The sequence below is a fragment of the Mercenaria mercenaria genome, chromosome 5, assembly GCF_021730395.1.
Source record: "Mercenaria mercenaria strain notata chromosome 5, MADL_Memer_1, whole genome shotgun sequence".
Classification (NCBI taxonomy): Eukaryota; Metazoa; Mollusca; class Bivalvia; order Venerida; family Veneridae; genus Mercenaria; species Mercenaria mercenaria.
Genome location: NC_069365.1, coordinates 68,218,751 through 68,239,667, shown reverse-complemented (window position 1 = coordinate 68,239,667; position 20,917 = coordinate 68,218,751). Strand labels below are relative to the sequence as shown.

At 35.7% G+C, this 20,917-nt stretch overlaps 1 protein-coding gene across 1 annotated transcript; it reads left to right on the top strand.

Annotated features, from left to right (window-relative positions):
* Positions 1–67: 67 nt before the first annotated feature.
* LOC123557509 (uncharacterized) lies at positions 68–20,115 on the top strand. The gene is made up of 7 exons (XM_045349000.2): positions 68–248; positions 4,718–4,777; positions 5,902–6,165; positions 6,568–6,640; positions 6,846–6,986; positions 7,481–7,531; positions 10,216–20,115. Exons 1-7 carry the CDS (start codon positions 159–161, stop codon positions 11,718–11,720), a joined length of 2,184 nt encoding a protein of 727 aa, XP_045204935.2. The 5' UTR covers positions 68–158; the 3' UTR covers positions 11,721–20,115.
* The last annotated feature ends 802 nt before the right edge of the window (positions 20,116–20,917 follow it).

The window sequence follows — 20,917 nt, the reverse complement described above, 5'->3', positions numbered from 1 at the left end:
GTTTCAAAGATAATTTGAAACATCTCCAAATTATAAAAAATAATAATGAAATAATACTAACTGAAATATTCAGTGCGTAGCATTGCGGAAGTGATACGTTTTGCAAAGTGTCGGCGAAATTTTTTTTTCTATTCTTGTGAAATCTTCAATAGTGCACCATGCCGAAAGAAAATTTAAAAGAAAAACTTGATGGCAATGAGTTAGATTTGAGCTTGAGCAATTTAACAACAGTTCCAGTTAAAGATCTGGTAAATATTGTTGCTACTCAATGTTGTTTGATGTGGGTGGGGTAAGAAAATTTCTACTTTCATTTTGCAGACTGATTCAAACAGAAGAAATCTTCTATGTAATTATCATAAGACTAAACAAAACATGATGTACTGACTAACTACTTACTTTCTGACATAAAACAACTATTGGATTGTTTCCCTCTCCAGTCGATGCCCACAGAGGCTTTTAAAGTACTTCGTTGAATTTGAAGTTTAAAATTAACTTGCCTATAGGCCTACAGTATTGATGAATTTTAAATGTTAAAACTTGGTAGAGAAAATTCCAGGGTCTCTCCTGGGGCACAAACCCCAGATCTTGTGATCTGTAGGCGGACACTCTTACCACGTTGCTAAAAGTTTAACACAACAGCATGGCAGTTGGTAGTGGGCTATAAACCTACTACCACTACACTTTTCCCCTCTCCAGAATTACCCTCGATGCTCACCGCATGAGTCGATAAACACCCTCGCCATAAAAGTAAACCCTGGGAGTGAAAATCAAACACCCAGCGATTTTTTTTCTTCTTTATAAAGTTCAGGTAAACAAACCTTTTCCCAATTGAAAAACCTATCTTTTTTCCCAATTCTCATCCAAAAATCCCAAAATGACCAAGACAGACTGATTATATCGTATAAATTGGCAAAACGCCCGAGGCCAAGAATGAACAACCTCCATTTTGACGTAAAAGAATAAACCCCGCCCGTCGGTATATCTGTAAAAAAGACGGCCCGGTTTACTAGATAGTGTCACAGGGCATTCGGTTGACCCGAGGTCCCGGGTTTTGACCCACGAAATATCAAGAAAAATTCTTATTTGACCCGCAAAGAATATGCCTTGTGCATCGGCTTTACTTGTGGAAGTTTTCTTTGGTGCGTCTAAGTTCGAAATTTCTGCCCCTTGTCAATCAAAATCCCAGAGAATTTCAATACTGTCCGCCGGCACAAGCGGAAGTATGGCAGTAGGCGGAGCGTCATATGTTAACTAGCTACCGACAGATGTTAATCACGCCACGCGCCAACTGACACGAGATCATCTCGCGGTTTGTATTTAGCACAATGCCTTGTCATTATAAATCAAAGGTGTCTATTGATCAATGTGTAAAAATTAATTGATAAACAATGCAGCCTTACAGTATCGTGTTTGTACCACTTGTTAATTAGTTATATACAGCTTGTGTTGTATTGTAGTGTGTCCTGCAAGCATAAAATAACAACAAATTGGATAATTAAAATCATTATTTTGTGTCCTCAATACGATTACATAAGCCGGTCAACCGTTATGGTCTAGAGCAAATTTATTATCATTGCTGAGACTTTGTTTGGTCCAAAACAAATTACAAATTATATGCTGTAAATAAGTAGCAACCACAATAGTCTAAGTGGCTTATCAGGAAATCGCTGGAAATCCAATAATTACTTATACCACTTGTGTAAAAAATGCTGCTAAGTCATTATTTACCATCCAATCTGAAAACAATAAACACCTTTCAAAAGCTAATAAAATTCTCTTTCATCTCATATAATAAGTAGAAATTATAAGTATTTGACCTGGTGACCTAGTTTTTGACCCCAGATGACCCAGTAGGGAACTCGTCCAAGATTTTATTGAAGGTAACATTCTGACCATCTTTCATTAAGATTGGGCCAAAATTTTGACCTCTATAGTGTTTGACCTGATGACCTAGTTTTTGACCCCAGATGACCCATTATCAAACTCGTCCAAGATTTTATTGAGGGTGACATTCTGACCAAGTTTCATTAAGATTTGGCCAAAACTGACCTCTAGAATGTTAACAAGCTTTTCCTTTGATTTGACCTGGTGACCTAGTTTTTGACTCCAGATGACCCATTATCGAACTTTTCCAAGATTTTATTGAGAGTAACATTCTGACCAAGTTTCTATAAGATTAGGCCAAAATTGTGACCTTTAGAGTGTTAACAGTCAAATTGTTGACGATGATGCCGACGACGGACGAACGACGACCAACAACGGACAAAGGGCGATCACAAAAGCTCATCTTTGAGCACTTCGTGCTCGGTGAGCTAAAAAGGGACATTTCACTATGAATCATTCAACCATTAAGTATGTTTATTGGACGATACATGTATTTACATGGAATCAAAGGAAGAAGTGTTTTAAATGATGTTATTGACTTATTACAAAAAATTCCCCAATTTGAGTAAAAACCCCACTAAAATTCCCAATTTGGGTTAAAAACGCCGTCATTTTTCCCAATTCAACCGGTACCGGATCTTTTCCCAAAATGGCAAAAAAAAAATCACTGACACCGGACGTCATGATCCGTATGCGGACACTCTAACCACACTGCTAAATGGTTAACCCAACTCGGAGTCAACAGCAAGGCTGTTTGAAATGGCTAATATAGATATATATATAAGTTATAAACCTACTATCACTACATTTTTTTCTACATGTTTATTTCCCACAAGTTTGGCATGAAATAAATATATGACAATTGCACTGAAAATGATAAAGTGGGTGAAAATAAAAGTTAGATATTGGTGAAAAATAAGAAGAACACGTATCTTTTGCATTATTTCAAATGGTTTACTATTTTCTGCACAAAATTTTTGGTCATCTGTAAGAATATCTTGCAAAAAATTTATGTTAGTAAGTTTGTACAACTCGTCACTTTCAGCATGTTCAGAGTACTCACTTTTTATGGATTTTTGAGAGAAATTATTTTTCACATAAAATGTGTGGGTTATTCCCTTTAATGTGTTGCCTATTGGATTGTCAAGAACCCAGATCCCAGTTTAGAAGTGTGGAAATTCCATATTTCTGGACAAACCAATCCGATTTCACTGTGGATGTAAAGAAGATCAACTGCTTTAATATTTTTATAGCTTTTTACCAGTATTTGTTAAAAAATAAAACAACATGAAAGCAGGGTTCAACACTAACACTCACTTACTAACAGTGAGGATCCGAAATTTTAAGGAGGAACACCCACTTTTAAAAGGTGGGGGTTCCACCTGGATACCTATTTACCTTGGCCAATTATAAATAAAAGTTTTTATAGATAAAAACCTGTTTGAAAAAAACGTTGCAAGTTATTTTGCTAAAAAACAGTTGAAAATATAAATGTAAAGCGTCTACAAGATAATAAACTTGTCATAAGTATTTGCTTTTTGTTTTGACATTGAAACCAATCATTTTGTAGCTATGTGACGGTATGTGAGCAGCGCCTTGCCTCCTCCAGTAAAAAAAAAATAAAAATTTGAAGACTTTAGACACAGAGGACATAATGATCTGAAAGAAAATGATTTTTACAGAGTTGGTTTAATCAATTTGACAGGTTTCAATATGACGAAGCAAAAAAGGAAATGAAGTGTATGCTTGGTATATGAGATGGATGGCCCATTTGCCACAGGATAATTATTCCAACTTTAAAATTCGAACAGTGCCAAAAAAACAGTTAAACACAATGCTTCAGAAAGCTAGAAAATAATGCTTTTTAAGTTAAAACCTGTTAACTCTATACCTGGAACTTCACAGGGTGAAAAAAACTATCCAGATCTATGCTAAACAAGTCTGCGTTTCTAAAACTAACTTAACCTGTTTAGAAATGCACGATCATTACAAAATCTGGGAGGCCGCACACAGATTTCATGAGTCTATGTGGGCTTGATAAAGTCAAGGGTCTCGACATCGATGACACTTATGTTTAAATAAGGCAAACCAGTTGATGCTAGATTTAATGTAAACCATAACTTTTGATAAATTTTCAAAAAAACCTGTTAGGGGCCTCCGTGGCTGAGTGGTTAAGGTCACTGACTTCAAATCACTTGCCCCTCATTGATGTGGATTCAGGCCTCACTCGGGGCGTTGAATTCTTCATGTGAGGAAGCCATCCAGCAGGCTAACTGAAGGTCGGTGGTTCTACCCCGGTGCCCGCTTGTGATGAAATAATGCACGGAGGGGCACCTGGGGTCTTCCTCCACCATTCAAGCTAAAAAGTCGCCATATGACGGTTTTATGACCTATCATGTGTCGGTGTGACGTTAAATCCAACAAAAAAAAAACCTGTTGCAATTGATTTTATATATCACATTAGGAGGGATCCCAAAGTGTGAGGAGGGCACCCAAAGTGTGAGGAGGGCCCCCAGATTTAAAAAGAAGAGGTTCATTTGGGTACCCGATTCAAATAAGTAAGTGTCGAACCCTGGAATGCATGATGTAGCAATATGTCCCTTCGTTTCACACAAGGCTCGTACTCGGTCCCTTACTCTTTCTTCACTATATTAATGATTTACCAAAAACTGTAACTGTTCACAGATGATACCTACTTACATTGTAGCTAACAACAATATGTAAGACTGTCACATATCACAAGAAGATCCAGTGTAAAATGGAAAAATACTTATAGATATAAACACTTATATTTATCAAGAGTTCCAGTAAGTAATGTTTGCTTGTATTTCAGGCTGAGCTGCCCAAAGCAACACATTTAGACCTGTCATGTAACCTCCTGGCTGACCTGCCGGTAAGTTTTATTTGCATTAAGTAGTTTGTTTGTTAGTAATAATAACTAACTTTAATAGTAACTATGTTCAGATTGTTGTGTAACTGTGTAAACCTCCAAAGGCACATTTGTGGCCATGCTGTAGTCAAGTGGAAATATGCATCTTACCTGCACACTCACATTGGGATATTTATCAGTTGTGTGATCAATAGGGAACATTTTTCTCCCACACACACTAAGTCTTGCATTGGGATAATGTTGTTGATAGGGAATATTCATCTCACCCACACACTCGCTTTAGGATAATTTGTCTCAGCCACATACTCACTTTGGGATACTGTGAAATCATTTCGCGCAAAAGTGAATAAGGACTATTTCCCGCGGGCTTTAATTCGCGCATTTTCCATTTTAGAGAGAAAAAATAAAATCAAAATATAATAATAGCGCGGTCTTAAATTTGCGCATCGGTCCTAGCGCAAAAATTCGTCCTACGCAAATAAAAATGATTTCACAGTAATTATGTGATAAATAAGGAACATTTTTCTCGCTCGCACTGGAATGGTTATGTGACCAATAGGGAACATCTTTCTCTCACACACACTTGCATTGGATAATGTTGTTCCTAGGGAATATATTCATCTCACCCACATACTCACTTTAGGATAATTTGTCTCACCCAAACACTCGAATTGGGATAATTTGTCTCAACTGCATACTCACATTGGGATAATTTGTCTCACCTGCAATACGTGCATACTCACATTGGGATAATTTGTCTCACTCACACACACTCACATTAGGATGGTTTGATTAATAGGGAACATTCATCTCACCAAAACACTCGCATTTGGATAATGTTCAATTTGTTGTGACTGATAGGGAACATTTGTCTCTCCCACACACTTACATTTGGATATTGTTTTCATTTATAATAAGAAACATTAATTTTGTCTCATCTACACATTTGCATTGGGATAATGTTGTGATCGGTAGGGAACATCGTCTTACCAACATTCATTTGTGATCAGATTAGTAGGGAACATTTTGTTGCATCGACAAACTTGCATTCAAAGGGATAAGGTTGTTTCAGTGAAAAAAAAATTATGTCATGAAGAGATGTACCAGTATTAACGATATATTTTCAGGACACTTTCTGTACACTGACCCACCTTGTGAAGATAGACCTCAGCAAGAATCTATTAACCAAACTTCCAGATGACTTTGGTAACTTGACTCGGCTCCAGCATCTGGACCTGCTGGGTAACAGACTTACAGTGTTACCAGTGAGCATGTACCAGCTCACTAAACTCAAATGGCTCGATTTAAAGGACAACCCGTTGGAGCCTGAGCTGAAGAAAGTTGCAGGAGATTGTTTGGATGAGAAACAGTGCAAGAAATGTGCCACGGATGTAAGTATAATTAGATCATTCCCTCAGAACACATTGTAAGATTTGTTGCTCAGTTCCATGTAGAGTTATATTTTATAACAAAAAAAAAATCAAGTTTTAGATAGACAAAAACATGGCATTAAATATTTATTGATACTGATATTCGTGTGGATACTTATATTGGTCAACAGCTTTGTTTAGTTAACATTAAGATTCAGATCAGTTGTTTGGTCATCCAGTATGGAATATGTCGTACATTTGTATCCAGTACAGAAATTTAGTGTCGTGGTCACATGGTCTAAATGCGAATCCTGCATTGGAAAAGAAAAATGGGTATAGGAGAAATAAACTGAAATCATCTATTGACTTTTGGTAGATCCATCGTGTTTAAAATGAAAGTTTTCTCTGTTTTTACTTCCATAGGTTGTTGCTCACAATAAACTTATTCACAATGCAATACAGAAGAAATTGCAGGCACAGCGAGAGGAAGAGAGAAGTAAGTCATATTTCTATTATACAGAGTCTGAGACAAAAAAATCAGATGAGCATCTGCACCTGCAAGGCGGTGCTCTTGTTACTAAAATTAGAATGAATGGCTTTTACAGCTTCACCTTTTTGACACTTGTCATTATAGAACAGTTACATGCATCTTTTTTTGTGATTTATGATTTAGTATAAATTATTTTTATGATAAATTTTAGAGAAGAAACAAGCAGAAGAGGCTGCACTAGAGGCAGAGAGACTGAGAATTGCTGAGGAGAAAAAAAGAAAGAAACAAAACAAGAAACAAGCTCAGAAAGCCAAAAAACAAGCCACACCCGAAAGACAGGAACAAAAACCAAGTTAGTATTGAAACTTTGTAAAAAAAAATTGTGCAACTCTAAAAATATCAAAGGGAAAAAAAAAGGGGGCTGTCTCCTGATTTGCTTCAGGAGAACCATTTACTTTTAATCATTATGGGATAACATATGCATTACTAATCTTTACAAAACATTTAAAAAGTCATATTTTTGTATTCAAAATAAGGTATTTCTTCACTTAGCGATCCTGATATGCACCAGTAGCAGTAACAAGTGGTAATCTTTGATAAAACTTTTCGCAGTTTACACTGAATGCAATTTCTACTATAACAACAAATTTGGAAATAGTTGATAAAAGTTGTTTTGACTAAGATTCAAGATAGGGGTTTCTAGAAAAATAGAAGAACCACTGTATTTTCAAAATGGATTTTTCACATGAAAACTTTGACCCTGTGTGCCATATGTATCAAGTTAATAAAAATCCTTAGACCTCCAGTCTACAGAACATAAATAATTACCCCAGTTTCTTATTTTAGATGAACCAATAGCATCATCAAGTAAAACAAAGCAGAAGGCAACAAAGAAAGGTAAATAACATCTTTATTGTTAGCTCGACTATTCGAAGAATAGTCTAGCTATTCTACTCACCCTGGCGTCGGCGTCGGCGTCACACCTTGGTTAAGTTTTTGCATGCAAGTACATACAGCCATCAATTAAAGGCATATAGCTTTGAAACTTATTTTTTCTTTTTCTAGGTCAATTACCAACCTCTCTGGGCCAAGTCCCATAACTCTGACATGTATTTTGAGCAAATTATGCCCCCTTTTTGACTTAGAAAATTCTGGTTAAAGTTTTACATGCAAGTTACTATCTCCAAAACTAATGCAAATATTGATTTGAAACTTCACATGTGTCTTCGGCGTTATAAAACTAGTTGATAGCAGCAAGTCCCATAACTCTGACTTTCATTTTGGCCAAATTATGCCCCCTTTTGGACTTAGAAAATTCTGGTTAAAGTTTTGCGTGCAAGTACATACAGCTATTTCAAAAAGGCATATAGATTTGAAACTTATTTTTTCTTTTTCTAGATCAATTATCAACCTCACTGGGTCAAGACCCATAACTCTGACATGTATTTTGAGCAAATTATGCCCCCTTTTAGACTTAGAAAATTTTGGTTAAAGTTTTACATGCAAGTTACTATCTCTAAAACTAATGCAGATATTGATTTGAAACTTCACATGTGTCTTCGGGGTTATAAAACTAGTTGATAGCAGCAAGTCCTATAACTCTGACCTTCATTTTGGCCAAATTATGCCCCCTTTTGGACTTAGAAAATTCTGGTTAAAGTTTTGCGTGCAAGTACATACAGCTATTTCTAAAAGGCATATATATTTGAAACTTATTTTTTCTTTTTCTAGATCAATTACCAACCTCACTGGGTCAAGTCCCATAACTCTGACATGTTTTTTGAGCAAATTATGCCCCCTTTTAGACTTAGAAAATTTTGGTTAAAGTTTTACATGCAAGTTATTATCTCCAAAACTAATGCAGAAAATAATTTGAAACTACACATGTGTCTTCGGGGTTATAAAACTAGTTGATAGCAGCAAGTCCCATAACTCTGACCTTCATTTTGGCCAAATTATGTCCCCTTTTGGACTTAGCAAATTCTGGTTAAAGTTTTGCGTGCAAGTACATACAGCTATTACTAAAAGGCATATAGATTTGAAACTTATTTTTTCTTTTTCTAGATCAATTACCAACCTCACTGGGTCAAGTCCCATAACTCTGGCATGTATTTTGGGCAAATTATGCCCCCTTTTGGACTTTGAAAATTCTGGTTAAAGTTTTACATGCAAGTTTCTATCTCCAAAACTAATGCAGATATTGAATTGAAACTTCACATGTGCCTTCGGGGTTATAAAACTAGTTGATAGCAGCAAGTCCCATAACTGGTATGCATTTTGGTCAAATTATTTCCCCTTTTGAACTTAAAACTCTTTTGATATTTAACCTTTTTGGGTAATATTTTCCTGCTTCTGGGACAATATTTGGAATAGTCGAGCTTGGCTGTCTTACGGACAGCTCTTGTTTTATGTTTAATATCATATAACTGTTTTCTTTTTGAAATGATATCTTGCAGTCGTGTTTTCACAGTGATGCACATGTTAATGTAGCTCAGTTTATTCTTGCTGACCTTCCATCATTTATTTTCAAGATTAAACTCCAGATTTGTTGGAAATGGAATAAAATTGAACAGAAAAAAGCAAAAATTTAATAAAATGAAATTTATTTCCTGTTCAGTTCAGAAAGTGGTACAGTGATAGTGCTAGTAATCATTTAAAAAAAAAGAAGTTAAAGTTTCTTGTTTAACATGGGTATTGGTGAAAGTCCCCACCTGGAATGGATGGAACAACTTATTTCCAGCCGAGCCCACGGCAGGCGTCATATTTACCTCCCCAGCATCCAGTCTAGACTGATACTGCTGGAAACAGTACCAGTTTGAATAAATCACCCAGCATTGAACACTAGTCGGGATATCAGCCGCGACCGGGAATTGAACCTGAAATGCTGGCGTTGTAGTCCAACCTGCTAACCACTGCACCACTGACTCCCTTATTAGCCCACCATCATCAGATGGTGGGCTATTCAAATACCTAGTACCTACTTTCACATTTCTCTAGCTACAGCCTTCAAATTTGAAGCACATGCATAGTTTTGTATACTGAAATAAAGTTTGACCTTGAAATTGATGTAGTGACCTACTTCCACATTTCTCAAGCTACAGCTTTCAAATTTGGACTACATGCATGGACCACATGCACAGTGTTGTGTACCAAAATGAAATTTGACCTTGATTTTGACCTTGAGCTAATCTTGAAATTTGGAACATTCAAAAATGGCTCAATGGTGGGTGCCAAGATCACTCTGTGATCTCTTGTTTGACTATTTATATACTGTTGCAACTGACTGTCTTATGAACGGATGTAACTGACTGTCTGTCAAGAATGACAGATTATATTTCTGACAAAATTGATAGGCTGGTAAGATGTAAATGACGGATGTAAGTGTCTGTCAAAATTGACAGGTTGTTTAGGTGTAATTGACAGATGTTACTGTCTGTCAATATTGACAGGCTAATTACTGATTGTGTTGCATAAAGGTGTAACTCACTGTGGTATATAGAAGTGTAACTTACTGTTGTATATAGAAGTGTAACTCACCGCTGTATATAGAAGTGTAACTTACTGTGTCTCTATGTTTACAGGTGACGGAGGAGGTGGTCAGTGCTGTATGAAGTTCCTGTTTTGGCTCTTCCTCGCTCTAGGCCTAGTCCTGGCAGCTCTTACAACCATCCTTGTCTTCTGTCAGAACGATCCAAAACACAACTTTTGTGAAGTGATCCAGTTTGAAGCAAAGGTGGTTCCTTGGACTAAAACTAATGTTGTACCACATATAGAGAAAGTTCAGGACACAGCTGTTGATTTGGGAACAAAAGCAAAGGTTTATGCAGATAAAGGTGTTGTGTGGGTACAAGAAAATGGGCCAAAGTTTGTTGACTTTGTAAAGCAGGAATGGAATGATGCTAAAGAATTTGTACTTGAAAGGTACAGATCTTTCACAGGTGAGGATGAAAAAACACTGAAAAAAGAATCTGCATCCTCAAAGAAACCGAAACCAACCACTACCACCACACAAAAACCTACCACCACTACCACCACACAAAAACCTACCACCACTACAACCACGCAGAAACCTACAACCACACAGAAACCTACTACTACAACCACAACAACCACTACTACTACAACCCAGAAACCAACCACAACTACCACCACTCAGAAACCAACCACAACTACAACCCAGAAACCAGCCACGACTACCACCACTCAGAAACCAACCACAACAACTACAACCCAGAAACCAACCACGACTACCACCACTCAGAAACCAACCACAACAACTACAACCCAGAAACCAACCACGACTACCACCACTCAGAAACCAACCACAACAACTACAACCCAGAAACCAACAACGACTACCACCACTCAGAAACCAACCACAACAACTACTACTCAGAAACCAACCACGACAACCACCACTCAGAAACCAACCACTACAACAACAACTCAGAAACCAACCACGACAACCACCACTCAGAAACCAACCACTACAACAACAACTCAGAAACCAACCACGACAACCACCACTCAGAAACCAACCACGACAACAACAACTCAGAAACCAACAACGACTACTACCACTCAGAAACCAACAACGACTACTACCACTCAGAAACCAACCACAACTACTACTACTCAGAAACCAACCACAACCCAGAAACCAACCACGACAACCACCACTCAGAAACCAACCACGACAACCACAACCCAGAAACCAACCACTACCACCACAACTCAGAAACCAACCACAACTACAACAACTCAGAAACCAACTACAACTACTACAACACAGAAACCAACAACGACTACAACTCAGAAACCAACCACAACTACCACAACCCAGAAACCTACGACTACTACTACAACTCAAAAACCAACTACTACTACTACAGCTCAGAAACCAACATCTACCACCACACAGAAAACAAAAAGTGAGAAGCCAGTAGAGAAAGTAGATCCTAAAAAAATAAATGTAGATTCTAAAGAAAATGAAAGGGTTATAAAAGGAGGACAGAGGGTACATGACCAAGAACTGAAAACAGATGAGAAAGTTGTTAGAGGCGGGCAGCAGAATAAACAAAATTGATAAACGTAGTTTTTAGGTTTAAGTTTATTTTGTTAAAGATATTAGAATGTTAAGTTATGCCAGTTAAGATTTTAAAAAAATGCGTGAAAGCTTTATTTTAAGGTGAAATTTTGTAATCAAATGGAGATATCCTTGTGAAACTTTGCTTGAAACACCATTTTTACTGAGTTCAGTAGGTGGAGCAATAGGGGTCAGTAGTATAATCTCCGGATGAGACAAATATTTGCTGTATATTCTGCAGAAGAGCTGTCTTTCATATGCTGCAATTACTTTGATATAGAGAACAAATTTATACTGGACTGGTAAGGACTCCAGGAACACTAACTGCTGTTACATACATGTAAGTGAAAAGGGCCAACTGCTGAAAAATCTTTGTGGAATATTCCAATTTTTAGCACACTCGAGCATAAAGAGATCAAATGAGCCGCGCTATGAGAAAATCAACATAGTGGCTTTGCGACTAGTATGGATCCAGACCAGCCTGCGCATCCACTTTCAAACCCTATTGCAATTAGAGAAACAATTTGCGAACAGCATGGATCCTGACCAGACTGCGCGGATGCAAAGCCACTATGTTGGTTTTCTCATGGCGCAGCTCAGATAGAAAATTGTACTTTTTGCAGTGATACAAACTTCAATTTTTTACTTTCCTTATGATAAAATATAAAAAAAAATTCAGCTAATACTAATATCAGGCCCAAGTTTTGATAAACTAAGTTTGAAGACCAGTCTAGAATGCTGCATTACTATTGGTTGATTTTTCTTAAAACAGCCAATCAGATGATGGAGTGTTGAGATTGGTGTCCTAACTCGAACTTCTAATTTCAGTTTATCAGGGCTTGACTTTTTCAACTCATGCACCGGATGTAATATTCAGAAAGCAATAATATTATTATGACCTCCTTGCAATTTTTGTGTTGCTTGTTTTGTGCTTTTTACAGTATAAGTATTTGTATATGTACCAGATGTATCACGAGACTGCAGTGAACAAGGATTTTAAGATGAGGTATTCAATACTTGACTGAAACTACTGTAAAATCATTTATTTTTGTGGGCATGACATTTCTTAGGTTTTAACAAAAAATGACTATTTCATTGGCGGATGAACATGTGGAATAAACCTTTTGAAGCCCGCCCGCTTAGCTCGCTTAGGTAGAGCGTTGGTCTACAGATCAAGGGGTCGTGAGTTCGATCCTCAGGCGGGGCTTATGTTCTTCGTGACTATTTGATAAACGACATTGTGTCTGAAATCATTAGCCCTCCACCTCTGATTCATGTGGGGAAGTTGGCAGTTACTGGCAGAGAACAGGTTTGTACTGGTACAGAATCCAGGAACACTGGTTAGGTTAACTGCCCGCCATTACAGGACTGAAATACTGTTGAAAAATGGCGTTAAACTCAAAACAAACAAACAAAACCTTTTGAATATAAAATTAATGGGTTTTGTGTTGTTATTTTTAGCTCGACTATTCAAAGAATAGTCTAGCTATTCTACTCACCCTGGCGTCGGCGTCGGCGTCACACCTTGGTTAAGTTTTTGCATGCAAGTACATACAGCTATCATTTAAAGGCATATAGCTTTGAAACTTATTTATTCTTTTTCTAGGTCAGTTACCAACCTCACTGGGTCAAGTTCCATAACTCTTAACATGTATTTTGAGCAAATTATGCCCCCTTTTGGACTTAGAAAATTCTGGTTAAAGTTTTACATGCAAGTTACTATCTCCAAAACTAATGCAGATATTGAATTGAAACTTCACATGTGTCTTCGGGGTTATAAAACTAGTTGATAGCACCAAGTCACATAACTCTGACCTTCATTTTGGCCAAATTATGCCCCCTTTTGTACTTTGAAAATTTTGGTTAAAGTTTTGCGTGCAAGTACATACAGCTATTACTAAAAGGCATATAGATTTGAAACTTATTTTTTCTTTTTCTAGATCAATTACCTAACCCACTGGGTCAAGTCCCATAACTCTGACATGTATTTTGGCCAAATTATGCCCCCTTTTGGACTTAGAAAATTCTGGTTAAAGTTTTGCTTGCAAGTACATACAGCTATTACTAAAAGGCATATTGATTTGAAACTTATTTTTTCTTTTTCTAGATCAATTACCTACCTCACTGGGCCAAGTCCCATAACTCTGACATGTATTTTGAGCAAATTATGCCCCCTTTTGGACTTAGAAAATCCTGGTTAAAGTTTTGCATGCAAATACATACAGCTATTACCAAAAGGCATATAGCTTTGAAACTTATTTATTCTTTTCCTAGGTCAGTTACCAACCTCACTGGTCAAGTTCCATAACTCTTAACATGTATTTTGAGCAAATTATGCCCCCTTTTGGACTTAGAAATTCCTGGTTAAAGTTTTACATCAAGTTACTATCTCCAAAACTAATGCAGATATTAAATTGAAACTTCACATGTGTCTTCGGGGTTATAAAACTAGTTGATAGAATCAAGTCCCATAACTCTGACATGTATTTTGGCCAAATTATGCCCCCTTTTGGACTTAGAAAATCCTGGTTAAAGTTTTGCGTGCAAGTACATACAGCTATTACCAAAAGGCATATAGCTTTGAAACTTATTTTTTCTTTTTCTAGGTCAGTTACCAACCTCACTGGGTCAAGTTCCATAACTCTTAACATGTATTTTGAGCAAATTATGCCCCCTTTTGGACTTAGGAAATTCTGGTTAAAGTTTTACATGCAAGTTACTATCTCCAAAACTAATGCAGATATGGAATTGAAACTTAACATGTTTCTTCGGGGTTATTAAACTAGTTGATAGCATCAAGTCCAATAACTCTGATATGCATTTTGGTCAAATTATGTCCCGTTTCGAACTTAAAACTCTTTTGATATTTAACATTTTGGGTAATAATTTCCTGCTTCTGTGACAATATTTCGAATAGTCGAGCTTGGCTGTCTTATGGACAGCTCTTGTTAAATTAAATTTCATCGATTGACACGACCATGATATCCACAAAAATTAGTCCCCACGAATATTCATGATTTTGCAGTACCTAAAAAACCGGGTTTATAACTTATATTATCAGTTTTATTTTCTCTTTTATTTACAGCACTACTACAAAACTAGGTCATTTGTTTACATAACCTGCTGGAACAGCAAACATATTCTGTCACGATCCTTACCATGAGAAAACCAACATAGTGGCTTTGCGACCAGCATGGGTCCAGACCAACCTGTGCATCCGCACAGTCTGGTCAGGATCCATGCTGTTCGCTTTCAAAGGCTATTGTTATTAGAGAAACCGTTAGCGAACAGCATGGATCCTGACCAGACTGCGCGGATGTGCAGGCTGGTCTGGATCCATGCTGGTCGCAAAGCCACTATGTTGATTTTCCCATGGCGAGGCTCATATTCTGTCATGATCCTTGCTTTACACTGGAAATTGCTTTTAAAATTAAAATGCTTGTTTTATAATTATGACAAAATGACATAATGTAAAGGGTTTGGTCCTGTCGAGTAAAACTCCAATCTTGTGATCAGCATAACTCATCAAGAACTTTACAAGCGATGTATATAGATTCATCAAAGCTAACGTATTTATACTGTAAATATCATCTGTTGAAAGATTAGAAATCGAATTTGAAAGATGTTCTTCTTTTTTCAAACTAGAATTCTAAGTTCTAGAACTGTGTATTTCTTTGTTTATAGATAATTTGGTTGTGGGAAAAGATCGTAGGTGATTTTGTCTATCTACGATTGTGTAAAAAATGTTTCAGGAAATAAATCGGCATCTTTGTTCCATACCATAAAAATCATTAATTAGAGAATCAAAATCTCCAGATATAAGTACTTGTATGTTATTGTGTGTTACGTTAGTGTTATATATTCAGTGTATTTGTGTTCACGTAAGAATGACGGCAGCAGTGGCATTAAACTGAATTGTGTACTAAATTTTAACCTAATAATCTTAAATCACTTTTGCGTTATTTTTTATGCCAAATAATGTAATAAGAAAACTGATTATTAATGATGGTCAAACTTGAAACTTATGTGAAAAATCTTTGATTTCGTTATCAATAATTGCCATAGGCAGTAATAAAATTACACTTAATTAATATATTGTTAACTAGTGCAGTACTAAATATTGCAGAGAATGGTTTTGATAATTAGGTAGATCTACATGTGTATTAGTGTTGTTACATTAATTTGCAATAATTGCATAATTATGTGTAATTTCAATCTACAGGATTAATGTAATGTAAAAATGTATAGAAGTGTATAAATTATTGGGTGCTTCTGATGAAATACAGAGACATGTGGATGAAGTATTACACATATTTTCATGTAAGTTTGAAGTCATATAATTCTGTGGGGTTAAAGTCGCTGACTTCAAGTCACTAGCCTTTGAGCCTTGCTCGGGGCGTTGAATTCTGCATGTGAAGAAGCCATCTGGCTGGCTTACGGAAGGTCAGTGGTTCTTGTCCAGGTGCCCACTCGTGATGAAATAATGCACGGAGGGGCACCTGGGGTCTTCTTCCACAATCAAAGCTGGAAAGTTGCCATATGACCTATAATTGTGTCAGTTGTGTTGATGTTAAACCCAACAAAAACAAACAAAACAAATAGTTTTGTGGGCATGCAATTTCATGGTTTATGGCAAAAACAAGTATTTGGTGGGGATATGAAAACGTGGATTTCAGCTTTTGAAGGTAAAATGAACTAGACTTTTGGGATTTAAGATTAGTGGATTCAAATAATCACTAAATTAAGTAAAGTAAAATAGTCCCCTAGGAGTATTAATGATTTCACAATATGTTTTTTCATGGCATAAATTCATTTTTCATATATTTTATACTGTGTTAATCTAACTTTGATCACGTCACTTTACAGGCTAGAGTGTTAAACTTGAAACATATTCAATTTGTCTTTACCAGATTTGTACATATTTCGGGACATTTTTTTTCCTCCTGTTACAGTAAGATTTTAATCAAACGTGGTAGAAATGATCAGTATTCTTGCAGCTACGGCAGTATTTGTTTTGCATATTTGGTCATTTCAGTCTCCTTGTCAAATTGGGGAATTTCGTTTCATGCTGTTCATTGACAAAATATGGATAAAATCATTATAGGGGTCATAACCTCTTTGGGTTTATCGCTAAATTGAAATCACGCTTAGTTGCTTTTTTGAAATGATATTCTGAAAGTTTAAAACAACAACTTAATTATGTTGGAAGTGTTGTTTTAAATTCTGAGGATCTCTTAATCTTGCTTGCCACAACATCGTTATTAATTCCCGATTAATTTGTTACATGCTTTCAGTTTACTTCAATGTAATTGTTTTGTATCCATCAATTATTTCAAAGTTATACAAAAATGTCAGCTTTAAACATTCAGATTTCTTTAAATATATTTTGGATTATTTTGATAGTCTAATCATATCTCAGGGAACCAGCACTGATTAAATGTCCCGCTTTAAGCTTTCCAGTTAGATATACAGTCGCACCTGTACAGAAAGACTAAGTTTGGAAGAGCCATAAAGTTGTTCTTGTTTGCAGGTAATCTATATTCGCAGGGTAATATACATCGAGAATGACAAGAGTTACCTGTAGAGACAGGTGGCGCACCATTCACAGGTTGTTTCTAGGATTAGGTCGACTGTAATACAAGAAATAATTTGACTAGATAATAATTCAAAATTTCAGTTCCAAGGATACATTGAAAGCTCAAAATACTGTATTCTATGTATACAGCTGATTTGATATCATTTATGGATGAATGGCATTATAGAGAGCTCAAGTGTAAATTATTCATGACATGAATTTTTCAAATAGCTTAACTTTAACTTGCATCTTGAGGAATATATGGAGAATATAATATATATTGATGTAATTTTTTGTTTTGTTTACATTTTTATTGAGAAAATTTATATTGTTGTTAACCAAATACTAATGGGACCAAAATTAAGCACATGAGAGCACTAAATATTATGTCTTGTTCTATGAATGTAGATTATAAGTATACTTGGACTAGTACTAAAGTGTTGTAAACAACAATTATCTTCATGTTTATAATGAATTGGAGTGGCTCATTTACTCATTAGATCTGTAACTGAACCCGAGACCGAAGGTTTTACACTCTTACATCAGAGTCCGAGATACAAATTTTGATTTTGAAAACGTATATTTTTAAAGACAGATTTTACTTTTCAGTCTTTAAAGTTACCAAAACCTCACAAAATGCTGTATTTTTGTAAAGCTATCAGGAAAGTCCAGAAATCTGGTAAGGTATGAAATTGCAGTAACTTTCCAAACTACAATAACATATAAATTTCATAACTTTATATCTCTCTGTAAAATTTTGCTGATGTTACAGACTAATCTGTAAGACAGTGCATTGTGATATCTTCTCATTTACTTGCTGGCATTAAGTTCAAATCTAGAAAAAGAAAAGACGTCATCGTAAGCTTGATTCTGAAACTGCAGAGTCCAATTGCTTGGAAAAGCCAGCACTTACTTGAGGAGACATCACTACTTATCAAATTGATGTTTTAGACACATATCACCTTGACTTCTGCACCATATTATACTGTAAAATCGTTTTAATTTTATGGAAACAAAATTTCGCAGTTTCTGCCAAAACTATTATCATGTGCTAATTTTATGGAAACCAAATTTCGCGGTATCTGCCAAAATTGATACCTTCTGTTAATTTTATGGAATCCAACTTTTGCGGTTTCTGCCAAAACTAATATCTTGTGCTAATTTTATGGAAACAAAATTTCACAGTTTCTGTCAAAACTAATATCTTGTGGGTACATGAATTTGTGAAAGGTGAAATTACTGTTTTTATTTGTTTATCAGAATTGACTCGTCATTTTGTGCAATAATGAAAAAAGTCCCCCATGAATAAGAACGATTTCTCAGTATACTTTGGTGATACACTGTGCAGATATCTTGGGAGATTTAATGTTATAAACAAGGTTTATTTGATTATGTGATGTATATAGCATATCATGTACTCATTACCCATTCTAGTCTACATGTTGTATAATATTTCATGTTCAGAGAGACCTGTGGATTAAGACCATGCATTGCTGTGGTCTTTAACCTTTACCCTGCTAAATTTCTAAAATGGACTGTTCGATCATTCAAAGGGTTGTCCACTGAAAATTTCCTGATCTTGGTCTGCACTGGTTACAAAGGCAAAATCACTTGCCGCCAGCAGGCTAAAGGTTAACACAGGTTTGACTCTGTTTTATATGGTGCATGTTTAGGATTTGTTGGGTATATGTGAATTTCTCCGAGTCTAATACAGTGGAACCTATCAAAAGCTACATCACTACTGAGGAAACCGCTCGAACAATTTTTGGTCTACTTTTGAAAAAAAACACCACCTCTCTTAACAAGAAAACCCTTAGAACTGAACCTTTCTTATGGTCCCTACACTGGTCACTTTAGAGAGGTTCCATTGTATGAACAGATACAAGTGCCGTTATTAAAGACCTTTAAAAATAGTATACTGCATGCTAAAGCATGCTTTGTTTTATACGTAACTTTTGTGTAGAATTTATATATATAATCATCTTGGATGCTTATGTGCACATAATGACTCTGTATATAAAGTAATCAATCTGAATACATGAATGTTTTGGTGCATTTCCAGCATCACAGATACAGGAACATTGCTTATGCCAACATTTTTTCAAGGTTTTGTTTCCATATGAAGTGCTTTTTTCTATCTAAAATTAGTTTTACTAGAAATATTGCCTAGCAACCATTTATTCAGGCCATTCACTTTCTATACAAGTGCTGTTACTCATATAAAATCAGTTTTACATTTTATAAAACATGATAGATACCTTTCAGAGTTCATTTGTCTATTCATACATTTTTAACCGATGGAAATACATTATATTTTAATTCAAAGATACATCCGTGTTGTAAATAAATGGGAAGTTTGACCGAAATAAATTACGAGTATACTAGTGTATCATCTGCTTAGCATAAAATTGTCATATCTTTATATGTATAGAAACGGATACAGTAATTTTATACCAAGGTGACGAGTCTTAGGAGTGTACAGCGATTTTTCTTAAGTGTTATTTAAATTCAATAATTTTACATTTTACTCATGTGAAGATATACATCAACTATTTTTTGCCTGTTGTTAGTTGATAAAATAGTGTTGTTATTGAAGAATAATTATACAATGAAAATATTTTTGTCAATCATGAATTTTGTCATGGCTGCTTTACTAAGAATTGCACGCCACTGGAAAAAAAAGATGCTTTAAATTCTTGTCATTCACAGGCATTTATTGTCATGTATTTACACTTACATGTATTATGTCGTGATATTATTCACAAATGCTAACTTAGCAACATGCATATCTAAGATTTTAGTAAAGATACCAAATTTGCAGTATTACGTTATCAGATTATTTGCTGTTTGAATGAATAGTGCCTTAATAAAATAATGTTGATCATTTCTCCCTCTGTTCCAAGAAGAGTATTCCAAGTTGCCCCTCTTTTTAATCCCCCGCCACAAGTGGTGCGAGTTGTAGGAATGGTCTCTGTCCATTCGTAACAATTGTGTCTGCTCCATATAACTTAAACCCCTTGAAGGATTTTCATGAAACTGGTCAAATGATCCATCAAGATGATGTACAGAACAACTGGAGGTCAACGGTTTGAGCTTTCCATTTTGTATCCACTCTACATCTTAACCCCTTGAAGGATTTTCATGAAACTTTGGTCAAATAATCACCTCATCAAGATGATCAGGAGTCAGCCATGTCGACTCAAGGTCAAGGTTACAACGGCCCAGTTACAACCAGGGCTCCAGATAACAAACAAACAAACAAAATAACACAATTATGAATGTGATAATAGTCAGGGCTTTTTCCCTATAAATCTAACACTCGGTGAAAGGAGGTAATCCCAAAGAAAGAAAAAAAAAAACTGTGTCTTTATTCCAGATTCCCAAATGAGTGTTACCTTTTCTTCTTATATATTTATTTATTTTGCCGTTTTATAATAGTTTTGATAAATTTTATGAATATTTTGGTTACCAAAGAGACAGTTATACGGTTTAACAATTTCTGAAATGCTTTAATATGCAATCTATTAATATTTTACTCACAAAAATATTTTGACATAGATTTTGAAATTTGAAAATATTCCCACAAGAGCATTATCCCAATTCCACTGGTTTTGGTGGCATT